General features: G+C 39.7%; 1 protein-coding gene across 7 annotated transcripts in view; it reads right to left on the reverse strand.

The window, feature by feature from the left end:
• The window catches only part of IFT81 (intraflagellar transport 81), a 181,372-nt gene that overhangs the window by 69,471 nt on the left and 96,788 nt on the right, over positions 1–15,113 (reverse strand). For 5 of the 7 annotated variants that reach the window (XM_032431585.1, XM_032431583.1, XM_032431586.1 and 2 more), the window contains exons 3-7: positions 9,330–9,606; positions 6,592–6,748; positions 5,985–6,088; positions 5,041–5,221; positions 2,346–2,435 (exon numbers count right to left, since the gene is read on the reverse strand). In XM_032431585.1, the coding sequence (XP_032287476.1) occupies positions 2,346–2,435; positions 5,041–5,221; positions 5,985–6,088; positions 6,592–6,735 (519 nt within the window). In that variant the 5' untranslated portion in view covers positions 6,736–6,748; positions 9,330–9,606. Of the gene's footprint in view, positions 1–2,345; positions 2,436–5,040; positions 5,222–5,984; positions 6,089–6,591; positions 6,749–8,913; positions 9,239–9,329; positions 9,607–15,113 lie in introns of those variants that run through there. The other 2 variants (XM_032431588.1, XM_032431587.1) reach the window with 2 other exon arrangements.

A 15,113-nucleotide genomic window follows, 5' to 3' on the forward strand; every position in this document is an offset into this window, starting at 1 on the left:
AAGAGAAAAATATACATAGTAGTTAGCATTGATAGGATCTGAGGAACTAGGCATTCTTACTCACTACTGGTGGCATTGTACTAAGGAACAATATCAAAAGTCTTAAACATATATACCATCTAGCCTGGTAACTCCACGTCTGGGAATTTGTCCTAATAAAATATGCATGGAAGGTCAAAGACTTCTCTATGAGGAGTCTCACAGATGCTAGTCATATCTAAAATTTGTAAATTACCAAATGTCTGAGAATTATTAAATAAACTATGGCATAATACAATGAAAGTCATGAAAAATTATGCAGAGGAACGTTTAATGACAGAAAAACTCCTGATATGACATTACCTGAAAGAAGCAGATTACAACACTTATATTATAGTACAATACAAAGAAAAAGATTTAAATATATTCACTAAAATGTCAATAGTACTTATCTCTACAGTGTGGGATTATGAGCGAATTATTTTCTATTCTTGCTTGTCATATTTTCTAAAAAGAGTATGTTCAAGAATAATGAAAATAAAATGACAGACTCTCAGTCATTTTATCATTTCAGTTTATTCACATGACATAACGGAGGAATAGTGGATGAATGTCCATCACTCTTCCTTCATACTGTAAGTATCCTATTTATGGGTCTTTCTCCCCCACTAAATGTAAGCTCATCTTTCATTCCTAATACACTCAACAAACTCTCATTGAGAACCTACCATGTGCGGGGCATTGTGATAGACACTGGGGATACAGTGATGAACAAGATAGACAGACATGGCCCTTGCCCTCAAAGGGAATAAAGATAATTGGGAAAACAGACATTAAAGTAACTATAAGTGTGATGAGTATTATAAAACAAAAATAATTGGGGTAACTAATCCATCTAGGGAATCAGGGAAGGCCTCCCTGAGCAAGCAACTTCTACTGTTTCCTAATTAAGAAGATAAAGATGGCATGGATAACTCCGGAATTCTAAAAATACAAAATTCACGAAAGTGGAATTAGCACGTGTTTAGGGAAAGAAGTTATATGCCTGGTGAAAAGGTTAAATTGTTTTTGGAGACCATAAAGTAACATGTGTCAAAAGTCCCCCAAATTTTCATATGCTTTAATATTTCTATAAATTTATCCTAAGGAAACAATTACAGATACCCCAAAATAAATTTATGTATACGATAAGCATAGCATTACCTATAATAGCAAAAAATAAAATAAGAAACCAAAAATGGTCAACCTATCCATACTATGGAAAATTATTTAGTCATTAAAAATCATATTTAGAGGTGCCTGGATGGCTCAGCCGGTTAAGTGGCTGCCTCTTGATTTCAGCTCAGGCCATGATCTCAGGGTCATGAGATCAAACCCCACATCAGCCTCTGAGCTCAGTGGAGAGTCTGCTTGAGATTCTCTCTCTTCTTCTTCCTCTGCCTCACCCCCCCCAAAATTAAAAGAAAATCATATTTAGGGGGTGCCTAGGTGGCTCAGTTGGTAAAGCATTCAACTCTTGATTTTGGCTCAGGTCATGATCTCAGGGTCATGAGAACAAGCCCCATGTTGGGCTCCAGGCTGTGGGTGTGGAGCCTACTTAAGATTCTCTCTCTCCCTCTCCCTCTGCCCCAAGTCCCAATCTAAAAAAAAAAAAAGATCATATTTAGAAAGATAACAATGTGAATATATGCAATGATTAAAAAAGCAAGATACAAATAACTATGTACAGCATGATCCCAAATACCCACCAACACAAACATACACACAAAGCCTGAAAGGATAGCAACTGGATGGTTTTTTCTTCTTTGTTCTCGTCTCTATTTTCTATTATATATATTTTATACTTTATATAATAGATATTTACTGTGTATATATATATATATAGAGAGAGAGAGAGAGAGAAAGACCCAAAATGTAATCTTTTTTAATCCATGGTAGTAGTCTATATAGTACATAAGAACTCATTATGAATTTACCTTGGTATCATTAATTTCTTCAGTAAAGAACTAGCAAAGTTTGGACAAAAGAAAATCTGCCACTTGCTATCACTAGCTCCCATATAGTTTTGTTTTGTTTTTAAGATCTTATTTATCCATTTGAGAGAGAGAGAGAGCAAGAGAGAGAGCATGAGCAGGGGAGAGAGGGAGAAGCAGGCTCCCCGCCAAGCAAGGAGCCCAATGCGGGGCTCAATTCCAGGATCCTGGGACCATGACCCGAGCCAAAGGCAGACACCCAACCAACTGAGCCACCCAGGCGCCCCAGCTCCCATATAGTTTTAAGACTCATACTGAATTAACTAAAAACAAAAATGGGAAAACTAATATTCAAATCTAAAAAAAAAAATTACTATATTTTCTTTTCTTTACCCTTCTTATTTCTGCTGTAGAAAATCCAGATGTCTTGAGTTGCTCACATTCTTTATGCAAAGTTTTAAAGGCTTCCATTAGCTCTTCATACTAAAAGACAAATTAAAAAATTATAAACTAATGACTAGATCCAGTAGACTTTTCTTCATCAGGTTATTGATTAACTTACAGTGATTACTTAAATCATTATATAACAGCATTAAAAATACATCCTTAAACATTTATATAAGACACAAAAAAAAGTAGGTGTGTATAATCTGGTCACTAAGTACTTCTCCAGCTTCCTCTCTGGTTAGTTCCCCTAATTCACATTCTATACTCCAGCTATGGTGATCTTTCAATCCTTGGAATATTCTATGCTCTCACCTCCAGTCTACACACCCCATTCCTTCTGAGAATACTTTATGGCTTCCTCACCCCTTACCTGGATAATTTCAGTTCATCTGTCAGGTCTCAGCATGGATACCACCATCCTCAGAGAAGACTTCTCTAGCCCTGTACCTATTCTAGATCAGAGTGTCATGATATCAGAATAAAAATCATGTAAAATTATAATTGCCTAGTTACTTGTCTGTCTCCCTCCATTAGACAGCGAGAGTCAAGAGGACAAGAATACTATTATCCTGTATAATTTAGTATCCCTGGGGCCTAGCATGATGCATAACTGATACAGATATTCAATAAAAAGTAGCTGAATGAATGAAAAAAATTACAACTCTTACCCAAAATTCTTTAAAATTAGTATTTTTTTGTGAGCAATGACAGGAAATTAATATGTTTCTTGACTGATCATATCCTACAAATCTGTAAATCATTTATTCTAAAATTCCTCATTTAGAAAGACAACATACATTTTTTATTAGGTTCTGTGCTAACTGCCTGGCTAAATGTATAAGTCATTTTAGATTTACACCTCAGATATGTTTCAAGAATAAACATGTCTTTATCATTAATTCTTCCATTAATTATCTGTGCATATTTAGTAAAAGCTATTAATAAACTTCTTCCAGAGGAATTAGTTTTTATCAGGTTTATTGACGAGGGAGTGTAGGAAGGAGAAAAGATTTCACATTTACACTTCTCTATTTCTTACATTATGTAAAGCCTTCAAATGTAGGAATTGGGGTAGTCTCATTCTGCTGTACTTCTCCCATGACATCTACTAATAACATATGACATGATTATTTACATAAATCTTTTAACACCCAAAATGTCTTAAGAGATCAATATTGACTCTATTTTGAGTGACTGCCATGGCTATCCAAAACAACAAAATATATGGGTGAAAAAACATTTAGTTTTGATTGTTCTGATTCAATCCCAATGTTGAGGACATACTGTATAGAAGCAACTCTACAAAACTCTGAAGGAAAACAATGATGGATAAGACATGATACCTGTCTTCACGCACCTCATAATCTATTGGGATAGACCGACAAACTATTCACAACAAACTGCACAAATCAGTCTATGTATATAGCATAGAATAAAAGCACAAAGGGCTAAACCGGGGCACTTTTTAAAATCAAAGTCCTTTGAAACCTTAAACCTGAATCCCTTCTTTCCATAGTCTTTGATCAGGAATGTGCTTTGAAATCCCAGGACCAAGATCCAGACCAGCCAGAATCCTCAGCAGTCAAGAACTTTTTTTTTTAAGCTTTTTTTTTTTTTAAGATTTTATTTATTTATTTAAGGAAAAGAGAGAGATCATACACACTTGTGAGTGGGGAGGGGAGGGAGCAGAGGAGGAGGGAGTGGGAAAGGGAGAGAATCCCAAGCAGACTCCGGGCTGAGCCTGAGCCTGACCTCAGGACACTGAGATAATGACCTGAGCCAAACAAAGAGTTGGACGCTTAACCGACTGAGCCACCAAGGTGCCCCAAAAGTAGTCAAGAGCTTTAAGACTGTAAGGCCAGGACCCAATATCATCCTAAAACTCTAGGAGGAAAGTACACTGAGATTTCAAACTCCTGGCGCTTTCTCTACCTCTGCCTGATTGGGAAGTCCTTTGAGATCTCAAGCCTAGCTTCTTTGCCTACACAAAATCCTCTCAGGGGCTCACAGGTTCTGATTTGTCCAGGATAGTGTGAATTTATACCTTTGCCTTCATGTAATTATTATGATAGTCCCTTTCTCTCTGATTTGGATGACAAATTGTATAATCATCTAACTGATCAGCAAAGTGTTCTGCAGTCCCAAACCCAAAATCCTACCTACGCACAATTCTTAATAAATTATTCTAAAATCCTAATCTCAGGATTTTTTCTATCTATATACCCCTATCACTGAAATAGTATTTGTGTGCAAAAGCCAATATTTTCGGAGTGCCTGGGTGGCTCAGTCATTAAGCGTCTGCCTTTTGGCTCAGGTCATGATCCCAGGGTCCTGGGATGGAGCCCCACATTGGGCTCCCTGCTCCGCGGGAAGCCTGCTTCTCCCTCTCCCACTCCCCCTGCTTGTGTTCCCTCTCTCGCTGTGTCTCTCTCTGTCAAATAAATAAATAAAATCTTTAAAAAAAAGTCAATATTTTCATACCTGATTACAGTTGAACATTATTAATAACCATTTTACCTTTAGATGCCACCTGGAAATACAGAGAAGCAAATAAGCTAGAGAGAGATTAACAGGTATTTGAACATGTGCACCTTGACATCCATTACAGATAGTTTAAAAATACCATTTGTGTATTGTATACCTGTTTATTGGTATCAGCCACAGTTTCATCCTGAAGAAACTCACTTGGTACCTCAAGTTTTATTAAAAAACGAGCTAAATATGCTCTTTTCTTCAGTTCATTAGTTCTCTGAAGAAGCCAGTGGAGCACTGGGTAAATTACAGGTTTACTTCCAATCACCAGACCCTGACGAAAGGTACTCCTATAAAAAGAAAATAAACACGTGCAGGTGATCAACCCCCCTCCCCCCGCTTATAACAAATAAACCTTGAAAAGAAATAAAATCTCAAACCCTAATTTACAATTTCTTGATGGCTTTCCATGACTATTTTTTTTTAAGATTTTATTTATTTATTTGCCAGAGAGAGAGAGAGCACAAGCAGGGGGAGCAGCAGGCTCCCCGCGGAGCAGGGAGCCCGATGCGGGACACGATCCCAGGACCCGGGGATCATGACCTGAGCGGAAGGCAGACGCTTAACTGACTGTGCCACCCAGGCGTCCCTTCCATGACTATTAAAAAAAAAAAAAGAAAAAGAAAAAAAACCAAGGCTATTCTAAAGTCATTCTGTATATCAACAATAAACATAAAATTAGGCCCGAATCTATCACTGGACTATATGGGGAGGTTGTATTGTAACCATTAATTGGTACAGTCTACCTTAATACTTCATTGACCAGGCAAGTTTAAGTGATTGCTTTTATCTAGGATGGCAGATAAATGATAAATGATAAAATGGAATAGTGAGATTTGCCTGACTTTTTTGATTAGGGGGAAAAACTGACCCACTTAAGACTTCTACATGACAATATAATATTAAAAGTTCAAGATTATTTTGGAACTCAGTGACGTTCTAAAGCCATTGACAGAGAGACCAGGTATTGACTAGAAAGACTGACTGTAGCCCATTGAAAGTTTAGATATTCAAGCATAGCTTTAAGAAAGCAACATGTGATCAAATTCTTACATGTCTGTGGCATTTCCTGGAGGTTTATATTTAAGGATACCAAGAAGGCTCAACATCCTTTTGGTTGTTTGCTCTGGCATCTCCTCTCTGATATCAACAACTTGCTAACAGATAAAGAAATTGAAAAAATATGTTATTGTTGTATATCTAACAAAGAACCATACTTAAACTCACTGACAAAATTGTTCTCTTAGAGCATAACAGGCACATGGTCTCTTCACAAAACAGATTAAGTATGGAGGCCCCCAGATTCCAAGTGAGGGTACATACAAGTCAGATCAGGATTTGTATTAAGAATGTCAAGGTTAAAAAGTATCCAGTGGAAAAGACCAGTATATAAGAGACATGACCTAACTTGCAATACAATAAAACCTCTGTAAAAGCATTTTCATTCCAGGACCAAATAAATTTATGTTTGGAGTAGAGAAATAATTTCTAAATAAGGTACAAGCAGATAATTTAATTTTTAAGCTAGTAGAGAAATCTTAAAGATCATTTATTATTACTTTATAGGCATGGAAAATAAGGCCCAAGACTCACAGATATTTAGAGGCAAAAAATGGCTTTCCTGCTATCCTTGTCATCACAAGAAAGAGAAAACTCTTACCTTTGGGTCAATCTCAGCCAGAACATCATTGAGAACTTGCAATAGTTGCATTGGCTCCAGGGAATCAAATGTGATTAAATTATAGTTCTTCCTAAAAGGCTCCTTATTGAGATTGTCCACAATGAATTTGATTTGATCACTCATAATTAGGTCATAACTAAAAATAGAGATAAAATTCCTCAATACTGATAACAAACATTATGGAAAAAAAATCAGTATTAAGTTTATAGGAAGTAGGAATGAAGAGTATAATTCTTCATGGCATACAAAATGCTGTGAAAAGGGGTATTTTGTTGAAAGAAATCAGAATGTGAAGACTTTATTATGAATGTTACAATATACTGCTAATATTGAATACCAAATGTTTTGTATATACACCTGGTAAGATAGCCATCATCTGAATTAACACTGAATTCACATGGACAAATAATAAATCCCACCTACATTAACATCTCTCCCATTCAGCTCTACAACTACCCAGGGGTAAAAATTTGTTAGGCTACAGACATGCTTCTAATTTTTTTTTTTTTTAAATTAGCAGCCCATGTTTAAAAAAGTGGGAGATTTTTTTTACATTAAAATCCAGACATCCAGTTTCTCTTCAAAATCAGATCTGGCGACCCTGGGCACACATTTGTGCCCAGCCACACCCAAACAAAGCTGAGCAGAGGCCGCAAGCTTTAGCCTGGATGTGCATTCTTTGGTTTTGTTCTGGTTTCCTCCACCAAGCACTCTTCACCCATTGATGTTATGGACTGTAGGTATCGACTCTGCCACCGTCGAGTAATTCAGGCCCGTTTCCCTGTGCCTTCAATAAGGTAACAGCCTCCAGTTTTCTGGCCCCTGCCTCTCCTATTCCAAATCACTTGTATGATTCTCATTGCTCACAAAATAAAATCCAAACTTCTTGGATTTTGATTTTTCAGATCTAACTCAATTTAGCTTTCCCACCTTTATTTCCAAATTGTTACCTTTCACTGTTTTAAATTTCACCCGACTGAAAGTTACTGCTCCCTAGTTTCTCTACCTCTGTCTTCAGTTAATGCTGTTTTGTTGCCTAGAAAGACTCTTCCTCGCCTGATCTCCACAGGTGCAAATCCTAACGGTCTCTCAAGATCTGCCCTCCAAATGCACGTTCCTCCGGGAAGTCATTCTCAAGCTATCTCCCACATTCTCCATCAGAATAACGGCAGCAGCACCTGCCCTCCAAGTTAACCACACTTTATCTGCACTGCTTTCCTAGAGTTACTTTTCTGTTTTGTACTAGTACTTATGTACATTTTCTCTTCTCCACTAGAATGTAAATTCTGTGAGGACCTATCTGTGCCTAATTCTATCTGTGAATACCCACCGCATCAAAACAGTGACTTCTTCCATAGACTGGATAAATGTGTTCACAGGCCCAAGGCCAGAAAAAGAAAGACAAGCCTAAGTAGGTTGGTGGTGATCATAACTTTTTGGAAAAATTAAATATCTGAAAAAAGCTGAAGCAGCTTTACCAAGGTTCCTAGTGTTTCGTGCATGAAGGTATCAATTGTTTAGTATGGGAAGAAGTGGTAGAAATTTTGCAGGCAGGCAATTTTTTAAACTAGCCATTTAAAAAAGGAATTAAAAAATGAACTGCTAAAAAAAGAAATAAAGAAAAAATTACTTCAGTGCTCCTTAATAATTTTTAACTAAGAAATGAATAGATGCTATTTTACCAAAGACATTAGTGGGGGCTGCATGCATTTTGCTCTGAAATAGATTTTTTTTAATTGGGTGGGTGGAGCTGGATATTTGGAAAACATTACATGTAAAATTATGAACAAATGATCATTATTGTTAAAAAAATAAGTCAAAAGATAGTAGAAAGGATAAGCAATGTGCTTTAAAATTTTGCGGTTTCCTTTAATCTACAAAAGGAAAACTTTTTCATAAATTAAATAAAAATCCACATTGGAGATGCAAGTTTTTCACTGTTAAAAATATTTTAAGTAAAAATCCACGTCATAATCTTCACTTACATATATAAGTTTAATGATTTAGAAATTATATGTATATAATATATAACATACACACACACATATACTTTTTTTCCCTTTAAAAAAAAAAAAAAACTTGGATAAACGAGTAAAACGTACCAGGAGAGGAAAAGAAACGAGTTGGGTTCCCCCCTAGGTGCCCACCAGCTTTCAGATGGTCACCCGCTAAGGACAAAGATGTAATGTACTCCACAGGTAGGCTGTCTGTGCCCAGCGGGCTCTGCGCTCTAAAATTAGCAAAAGCAATTACTCTCCCTCTACCAGCGGAAAGTCGCCACACTAATTCACGAGCACTTACCCACATAAGAGCCCACGGGGGTGGGGGAAGAATTAAAACCAGGACGTACGTTTATCTGGCACAACTCGGGACAGAAACGACGCTGCCCTGGTCCCAGGCCGGCATGAGCGCTGGACCAGCAGCCTCTTGGGATTCCCAAAAATAGTGTTCCCCCCGCCCCTGGGGTTCGGGACAGGGGACCCCACATCCGACCCAGACACCTCGCGGGGGCGTGATCTGGGCTCCCAGACCGCTCAACCCTCGGCGGAGCGGCCCGGAACCCCGCGAGGCCCGGCAGGCACCGACCCCAGCGCTGGAGTCTTAACTGCTGCGACCCTCCACTGGCGAAGGTGCTGCACTGGGAAGGGGAGGAGGAGGGAGTTCTTTCCTTTTGGGGGGGTTCGGGGAAGTTTTCGAGCGCGTGTTGGCGAGATTACCTCAAATTCTCCTCAAGAAACCACTTTTCCCCCCCGCAGGAGGCATCCAGGCTCTACAGGGTTCCTAGAGACGAGCTCCTTGGCAACGGTTGCTAGGCCGTGGCATTACGTCACTTCCGGCGGGTAGGCGGGGGCGTTTCCGCGGGGCCCTTGCGGGCGCGCGCTGCGGCCGAAGTACCTGGCTGGGTAAAGCGAGGTGCCCAGCCCACTTGCAAAGTGCGTTTACGGGTCCTGAGCCACGGTGAGGACTGGAGACCACTGTACTTCGTGATGTCAGCTGGCAAGGAAAATATGAGAAGAAAAAAAATGAAATTCCTCACGCCCTGAAAACTTAGTTGCCTGTTCAAACATCTTGGAAGAAACCAACTACAGATTTAGCATCAGTCTTTTTAAAGATTTTATTTATTTTATTTATTTATTAGAGAGTGAGAGAGAGAAACAGCATGAGAGGGGAGAGGGTCAGAGGGAGAAGCAGACTCCCCGCTGAGCTGGGAGCCCGATGTGGGACTCGATTCCAGGACTCCGGGATCATGACCTGAGCCGAAGGCAGGCGCTCAACCAACTGAGCCACCCAGGCGCCCCTAGCATCAGTCTTAGAGCAAAATAAAACAAACAAAAAGGGAAACAATTCCTTATGTTTCCTCATAATGTTCACATTCCTTATGAGGCATCTCCTATTTGCCTTGCCCTGTGCTGGCTCCTGGGGATGCAAAGGAAGCCAGGAATTACTACAGGGCTCCTATTCTCAAGGAGCAGAGTCTAATGTGGATAAAGAGACGATTGAAAGGCAACTCCAATACTATCATAAAAGGGCCCAATAATGAGGGAGCCCAGATGAAGTATCCCGAGTTTATTTGGGTCTGAAGGGACCCTATGGTCAGGAAAGGTTCCATCAGACAAAGTGATGTTTAAGGATCAGTGAAAATTAGCCACGTGGATATTTTTTCGGGCAGAGGGAACAGAACATTGCAAGATGAATCCATTGCTGGCTGCCTTCTGACTATTGAACTATCAAGCAGGGGCATCCTGTGGAGCACTCGGAGGAAAACGAAGACCCCTTCCAGCTCACAGATACTCCTGAGGAGTTGGAGGAGGCAACACTTAAAACCTTGAAAAGCTAAATAATTTCAATAACTTTGGGAGAAACAATAAAAGATTCATATAAGGGATTGCATAATTAACTGATGGTGGGTGTATTAGGAGATTCTCTGGGCCACCAGGATTTGAAACCTGGGTCTGCCATTTTGCAGCCTCACCTCTCTGGGCTTTCCTGATCTTACCTATAAAGTGTGGGTGGCTCTAATAATACTTTCCTCAAAGGCTGATGTGAGGATTAAGAGGTCAATACGGGTAAAGTAATTAGAACAGTGCCTGACACTGGAAGAGCTAAGGACATTTTACCTTTTCCCCCCTGCTTTTTAAAAAACGAGATGGTTAGATTTGCTCCTTCTACAGAGTCTACAGATGTAGGCCATAGAAAGAGATAAGAGTGGTTTATCGGGTAGTTTTTGGTTCCTCCTCTGCCTGTTGCAACTATTATAGAAACACGATAATTTTCAGTTCTGAGAATGCAATCCTGGGTAAATTGGAGTAAGCAATGGAATCCCCTCTTTGCACGCAAACTTGAATGGATTTTATGCTTAATGTGGTTGCTCTGGAACACAAGGAAGAATCTGAGGCCAGTCAGCATGCTTCTTGGGATCCATATACTGAGAAGCTTATATTCCAACTTGAACTGAAAAAGAGAGACATAGAGAAGCCTGCTCATGTTAGCCTATCTATAGGGCCCAGATACAGGTCAAAGGAAGACTTACCACCCCCTGATTCATTTAAGATAAAACCTTGAGTGGACTCATGAAGAGTCCAAGAAGAACTTCTCGGCAACAATTCCACAACACTGAAGGCTGATTACAATCCAAGTCAAGCCACCCACATGAAGACTTTTTTTCCTCTTAGATGCTATATTGAGTCTTCCTTGTAAACCCCCAAAGATGTCTCTTGGCTGAACTGTATTTGACATTTTTAATAGCTGAAGGGAAGTCCAGTTATATGAGATAGTCTTTCTGAAAGATTCCCACCCCTACCCTGACTCTATTTAAAAAAAAAGTTTCGGGCGCCTGGGTGGCTCAGTTGTTAAGCGGCTGCCTTCGGCTCAGGTCATGATCCCAGAGTCCTGGGATCGAGTCCCACATCGGGCTCCCCGCTCGGTGGGGAGCCTGCTTCTCCCTCTCCCACTCCCCCTGCTTGTGTTCCTGCTCTTGCTGTCTCTGTCAAATAAATAAAATCTTTAAAAAAAAAAAAGTTTCATCAAGGTATAATTCACATACATACAATTCACCCATTTAAGGTATATAATTTATGCTAATTCAAAAAGATATATGCATCCCTATGTTTATTGCAGCATTATTTACAATAGCCAAGGTATGGAAGCAACCCAAGTGTTCATCAATAAATGAATGGATAAAGAAGATACACACACACACACACACACACACACACTGGAATATCACATAGCTATGAAAAAGGATGGGATCTTGCCATTTGGGATAACAGGGATGAACCTAAAGGGTAGGGTGCTAAGTGAAATAAGTCAGACTCAGAAAGACAAATACCATATGATTTCACTCATATGTGGAATCTAAAAAACCAAACAAATGAACAAACAAAAAGCCAAATCACACCTATAAATACAGGGAACAAACTAGTGGTTGCCAGAGGGAAGGGGGGGTTGGGGGTGGTTAGACAAAATAGTTGAAAGGGAGTGGGAGAAACAGGCTTCCAGTTAAGTAATGAATAAGTCAGGGGAATAAAAGGCATAGCATAGAGAGTACAGTCAGTGATATTGTAATAGTGATGTATGGTGATAGATGGTAGCTATGCTTGCGGTGAGCATAACATAACATATAGAGATTTTGAAGCACCATGTTGTATACCTGAAAACAATGTAACAATGTGTGCCAACAATACTCAAGTTTTAAGAAATTATTATTAAAAAATAAAGTACACAATTCAATGGCTTTTAGCATATCCACGAAGTTGTACAACCATCACCACTATCTAATCACAGAATATCTTCATCACCCCAAAAAGAAAGCCCATACCCTTTAGCCATCATCTCCTAGTTCCCAATTTTTAAAAAAAACCTGCCACCACACAGCCCCTGGAAACCACTAATCTGCTTTCCTTCTCTATGACTATATCTTTTCCGGACATTTCATATAAAAGGAATCATAAGTATGTGGCTCTTTGTGTCTGGCTTCTTTCATTTAGTATAATGTTTTCAAAGTTCATCCATGTTGTAGCATGTATCAGAACCTCATTCCATTTTGTGGCAGAATAATATTCCATTGTTCATCCATTCCTCAGTTGATGGACATATGGATTGTTTCCACTTTTTGGCTATACTGAACAATGTGCTATGAACATCCGTGTACATAACTCCACTGTCTTATGGATAAAGCACTTCCTTTTTTTTTTTTTAAAGATTTATTTATTTGTCAGAGAGAGAGTGAGAGAGAGAGGCAGGCTGAGAGAGAGATGCAGGCTCCCTGCTGAGCAAGGAGCCCGATGTGGGACTTGATCCCAGGACCCCTGGTATCATGACCTGAGCCGAAGGCAGACGCTTAACCAACTGAGCCACCCAGGCATCCCTGGATAAAGCACTTCCATTGGCTAAGTCAGATGAGCAGGGGCATGGGTAAGTGGGAGGTGGGTGGCCATTCATTGTTGGGTTTGTCTTTTCCGCTGAATTCTTGTTAATTTTAGCATCTTGGGTGCTCATGGTTGTAGACCACAGAACCGAAGCTGTGGATTCCTTAGCAGTTTTTGGTTGTAACAACAAACTGTTGTTGAAACCTACTTATCCCTTGCTACCAAAACACTAAAATACCCAATCTGCTTCTCACCTGAAGCCCTCTGATAAGAAGATGCTGTTACATGGAAATGTGCTTTAAAAGTTCACCAGCCTCTAGTGGAGAAGAGGGTGGGGACAGGTGTGGAGGAGGGGAGAGAAACTAAAAGCTGCCCCTTACAACTCCCTTACTTAACCTTGTAGATACTGCAAGGCCATCCAGGGTTGTGAACTTCTGCTCTGGTTATTCAGAGGAGAAAAAAAAATCACTCCTGGTCAAGTGTATTTTTCAAGACCAGTTAAGTACAAAATTAAAATAACGAGAGGGTCATTATTTCATGCAATTGTGAAGTCCAAGTATATTCTACCTTCAGGTATGGCTTGATCTAGGTCATCTTGATATTCTTCCTCCCTCCATTTCTCTGTCTCTTATCTCCACTTTCCTCTGAATGGGCTGCTAGTAGCAAGAGGTTTACACTCTTCCAGCCTAGCAGCCTCACTGAAACTAGAATCTTTTCTCCAATAGTTCCAGCAAATTCCCTCACTGGTCTCAAGTGTGTCAGGCCATTCTTGAATCAATTGCTATGACTCTGATAGATGAGTCTGGGGGAGGGCTACTCCCAAAAAGGAAGAACTGGATTCTGTTACCAGAGGTAGAGATGCAGTGCAGACAAGAACAACAGATGTCTCCTACAGAAGTCAGGGAAGGTGGTTAAATCTTAAAAACTGGGTAGGCAAAACCAGAAGAGGAAGAAATGAGCCTGTACTTATTCTGGGGAGTACCGTATCAGTGCAAACCTTCTCCCCAATTTCCTCCCAACAAATCATCTTTCTTCACTGCAGGCTTCCGTCATGGGCCAAGTGAGGTCTTGAGATAGCAGCAGACTCCCCAGGTCTCCACAAAAATCTGAGGATGCTGTGAACATAATGCCTCCAGTCCCTTCTCATTTCAGAACTTCCAAACAAGAACTTTCCTGTGCAGAGTATGGGGAAGACAAGCCAATTTTCTGTTTTTGGTATTAAATTTAGACCTTTCATCCTGACCATGAGATATTTCTGGATTCTGCATGAGTATTCAGAGAATGCCAGTTTTCAAGATGCTATCCCATCTGGGGCTACTCTGCACACTGCCCACTTTATCTCATTCTTTTAAAACTGGGAAAAATGACCCAGACACAGGAACAAATTCGGAAGTGGGTTATTCTGCTATTCATTAATTGTCACTTAATGCCATTGCCATCTAGGTTACTAGGCAAGGAAAGAAATTGAATTTAAACAGAAACCTGAATTGGGTTTCGCATATACCCTAAATTGCCTTGGCTCTGGCAATTTAATCTTGTGGGTATGTTTAGTAGCAGAATGTGCTTTCCTAAAAGGTGAAAATATAAATAATATGTGAAACATTCAACTGGATGGATGAGATTCCAGAGGTCTTGTTAAATGCGTGCGTGGTACTACATTTTTGTAAAACAGTTTTTAATGGACTTCGTGAGATTAATGGGCAATGTAGAGGGGTCAAAATAGTATGCAATTCATATGAAGTCCTTGGGTACAAGTATGGATTGAAATACAGGACACACCTAACATTTCTACAGGGCTCAAATAATAATCACGTCATCACTTACTGGGTGCTTACTGTATGTCAGGAACTCAGTTAAATACTTCACATATGTGTCAGAATTTATTAAAATATTAATTTATGTGTGTACTCCTTCTGTTTCTCCTCCTCTGGAAACAATTTGCATTGCCTTGAGATTTGCAGGCTGAAATCAGAAGTCGTACTTCCTGCCTTTTGTAAAGGTCTGAAGTCTTTGGGGGAGATTATACTGGTTGTCCTTGAGGGGGGAAGCGGAGAGAGGAGTTCCTTCCAAAGTAAGGAGAGAAAAGAGAGATGCTAAGAAGAATGAGAAAGGATCATAGGTTGATCATTCTGG

The sequence above is a fragment of the Phoca vitulina genome, unplaced genomic scaffold (genome assembly GCF_004348235.1).
Source record: "Phoca vitulina isolate PV1807 unplaced genomic scaffold, GSC_HSeal_1.0 scaffold46, whole genome shotgun sequence".
In the NCBI taxonomy this organism is placed as follows: domain Eukaryota; kingdom Metazoa; phylum Chordata; class Mammalia; order Carnivora; family Phocidae; genus Phoca; species Phoca vitulina.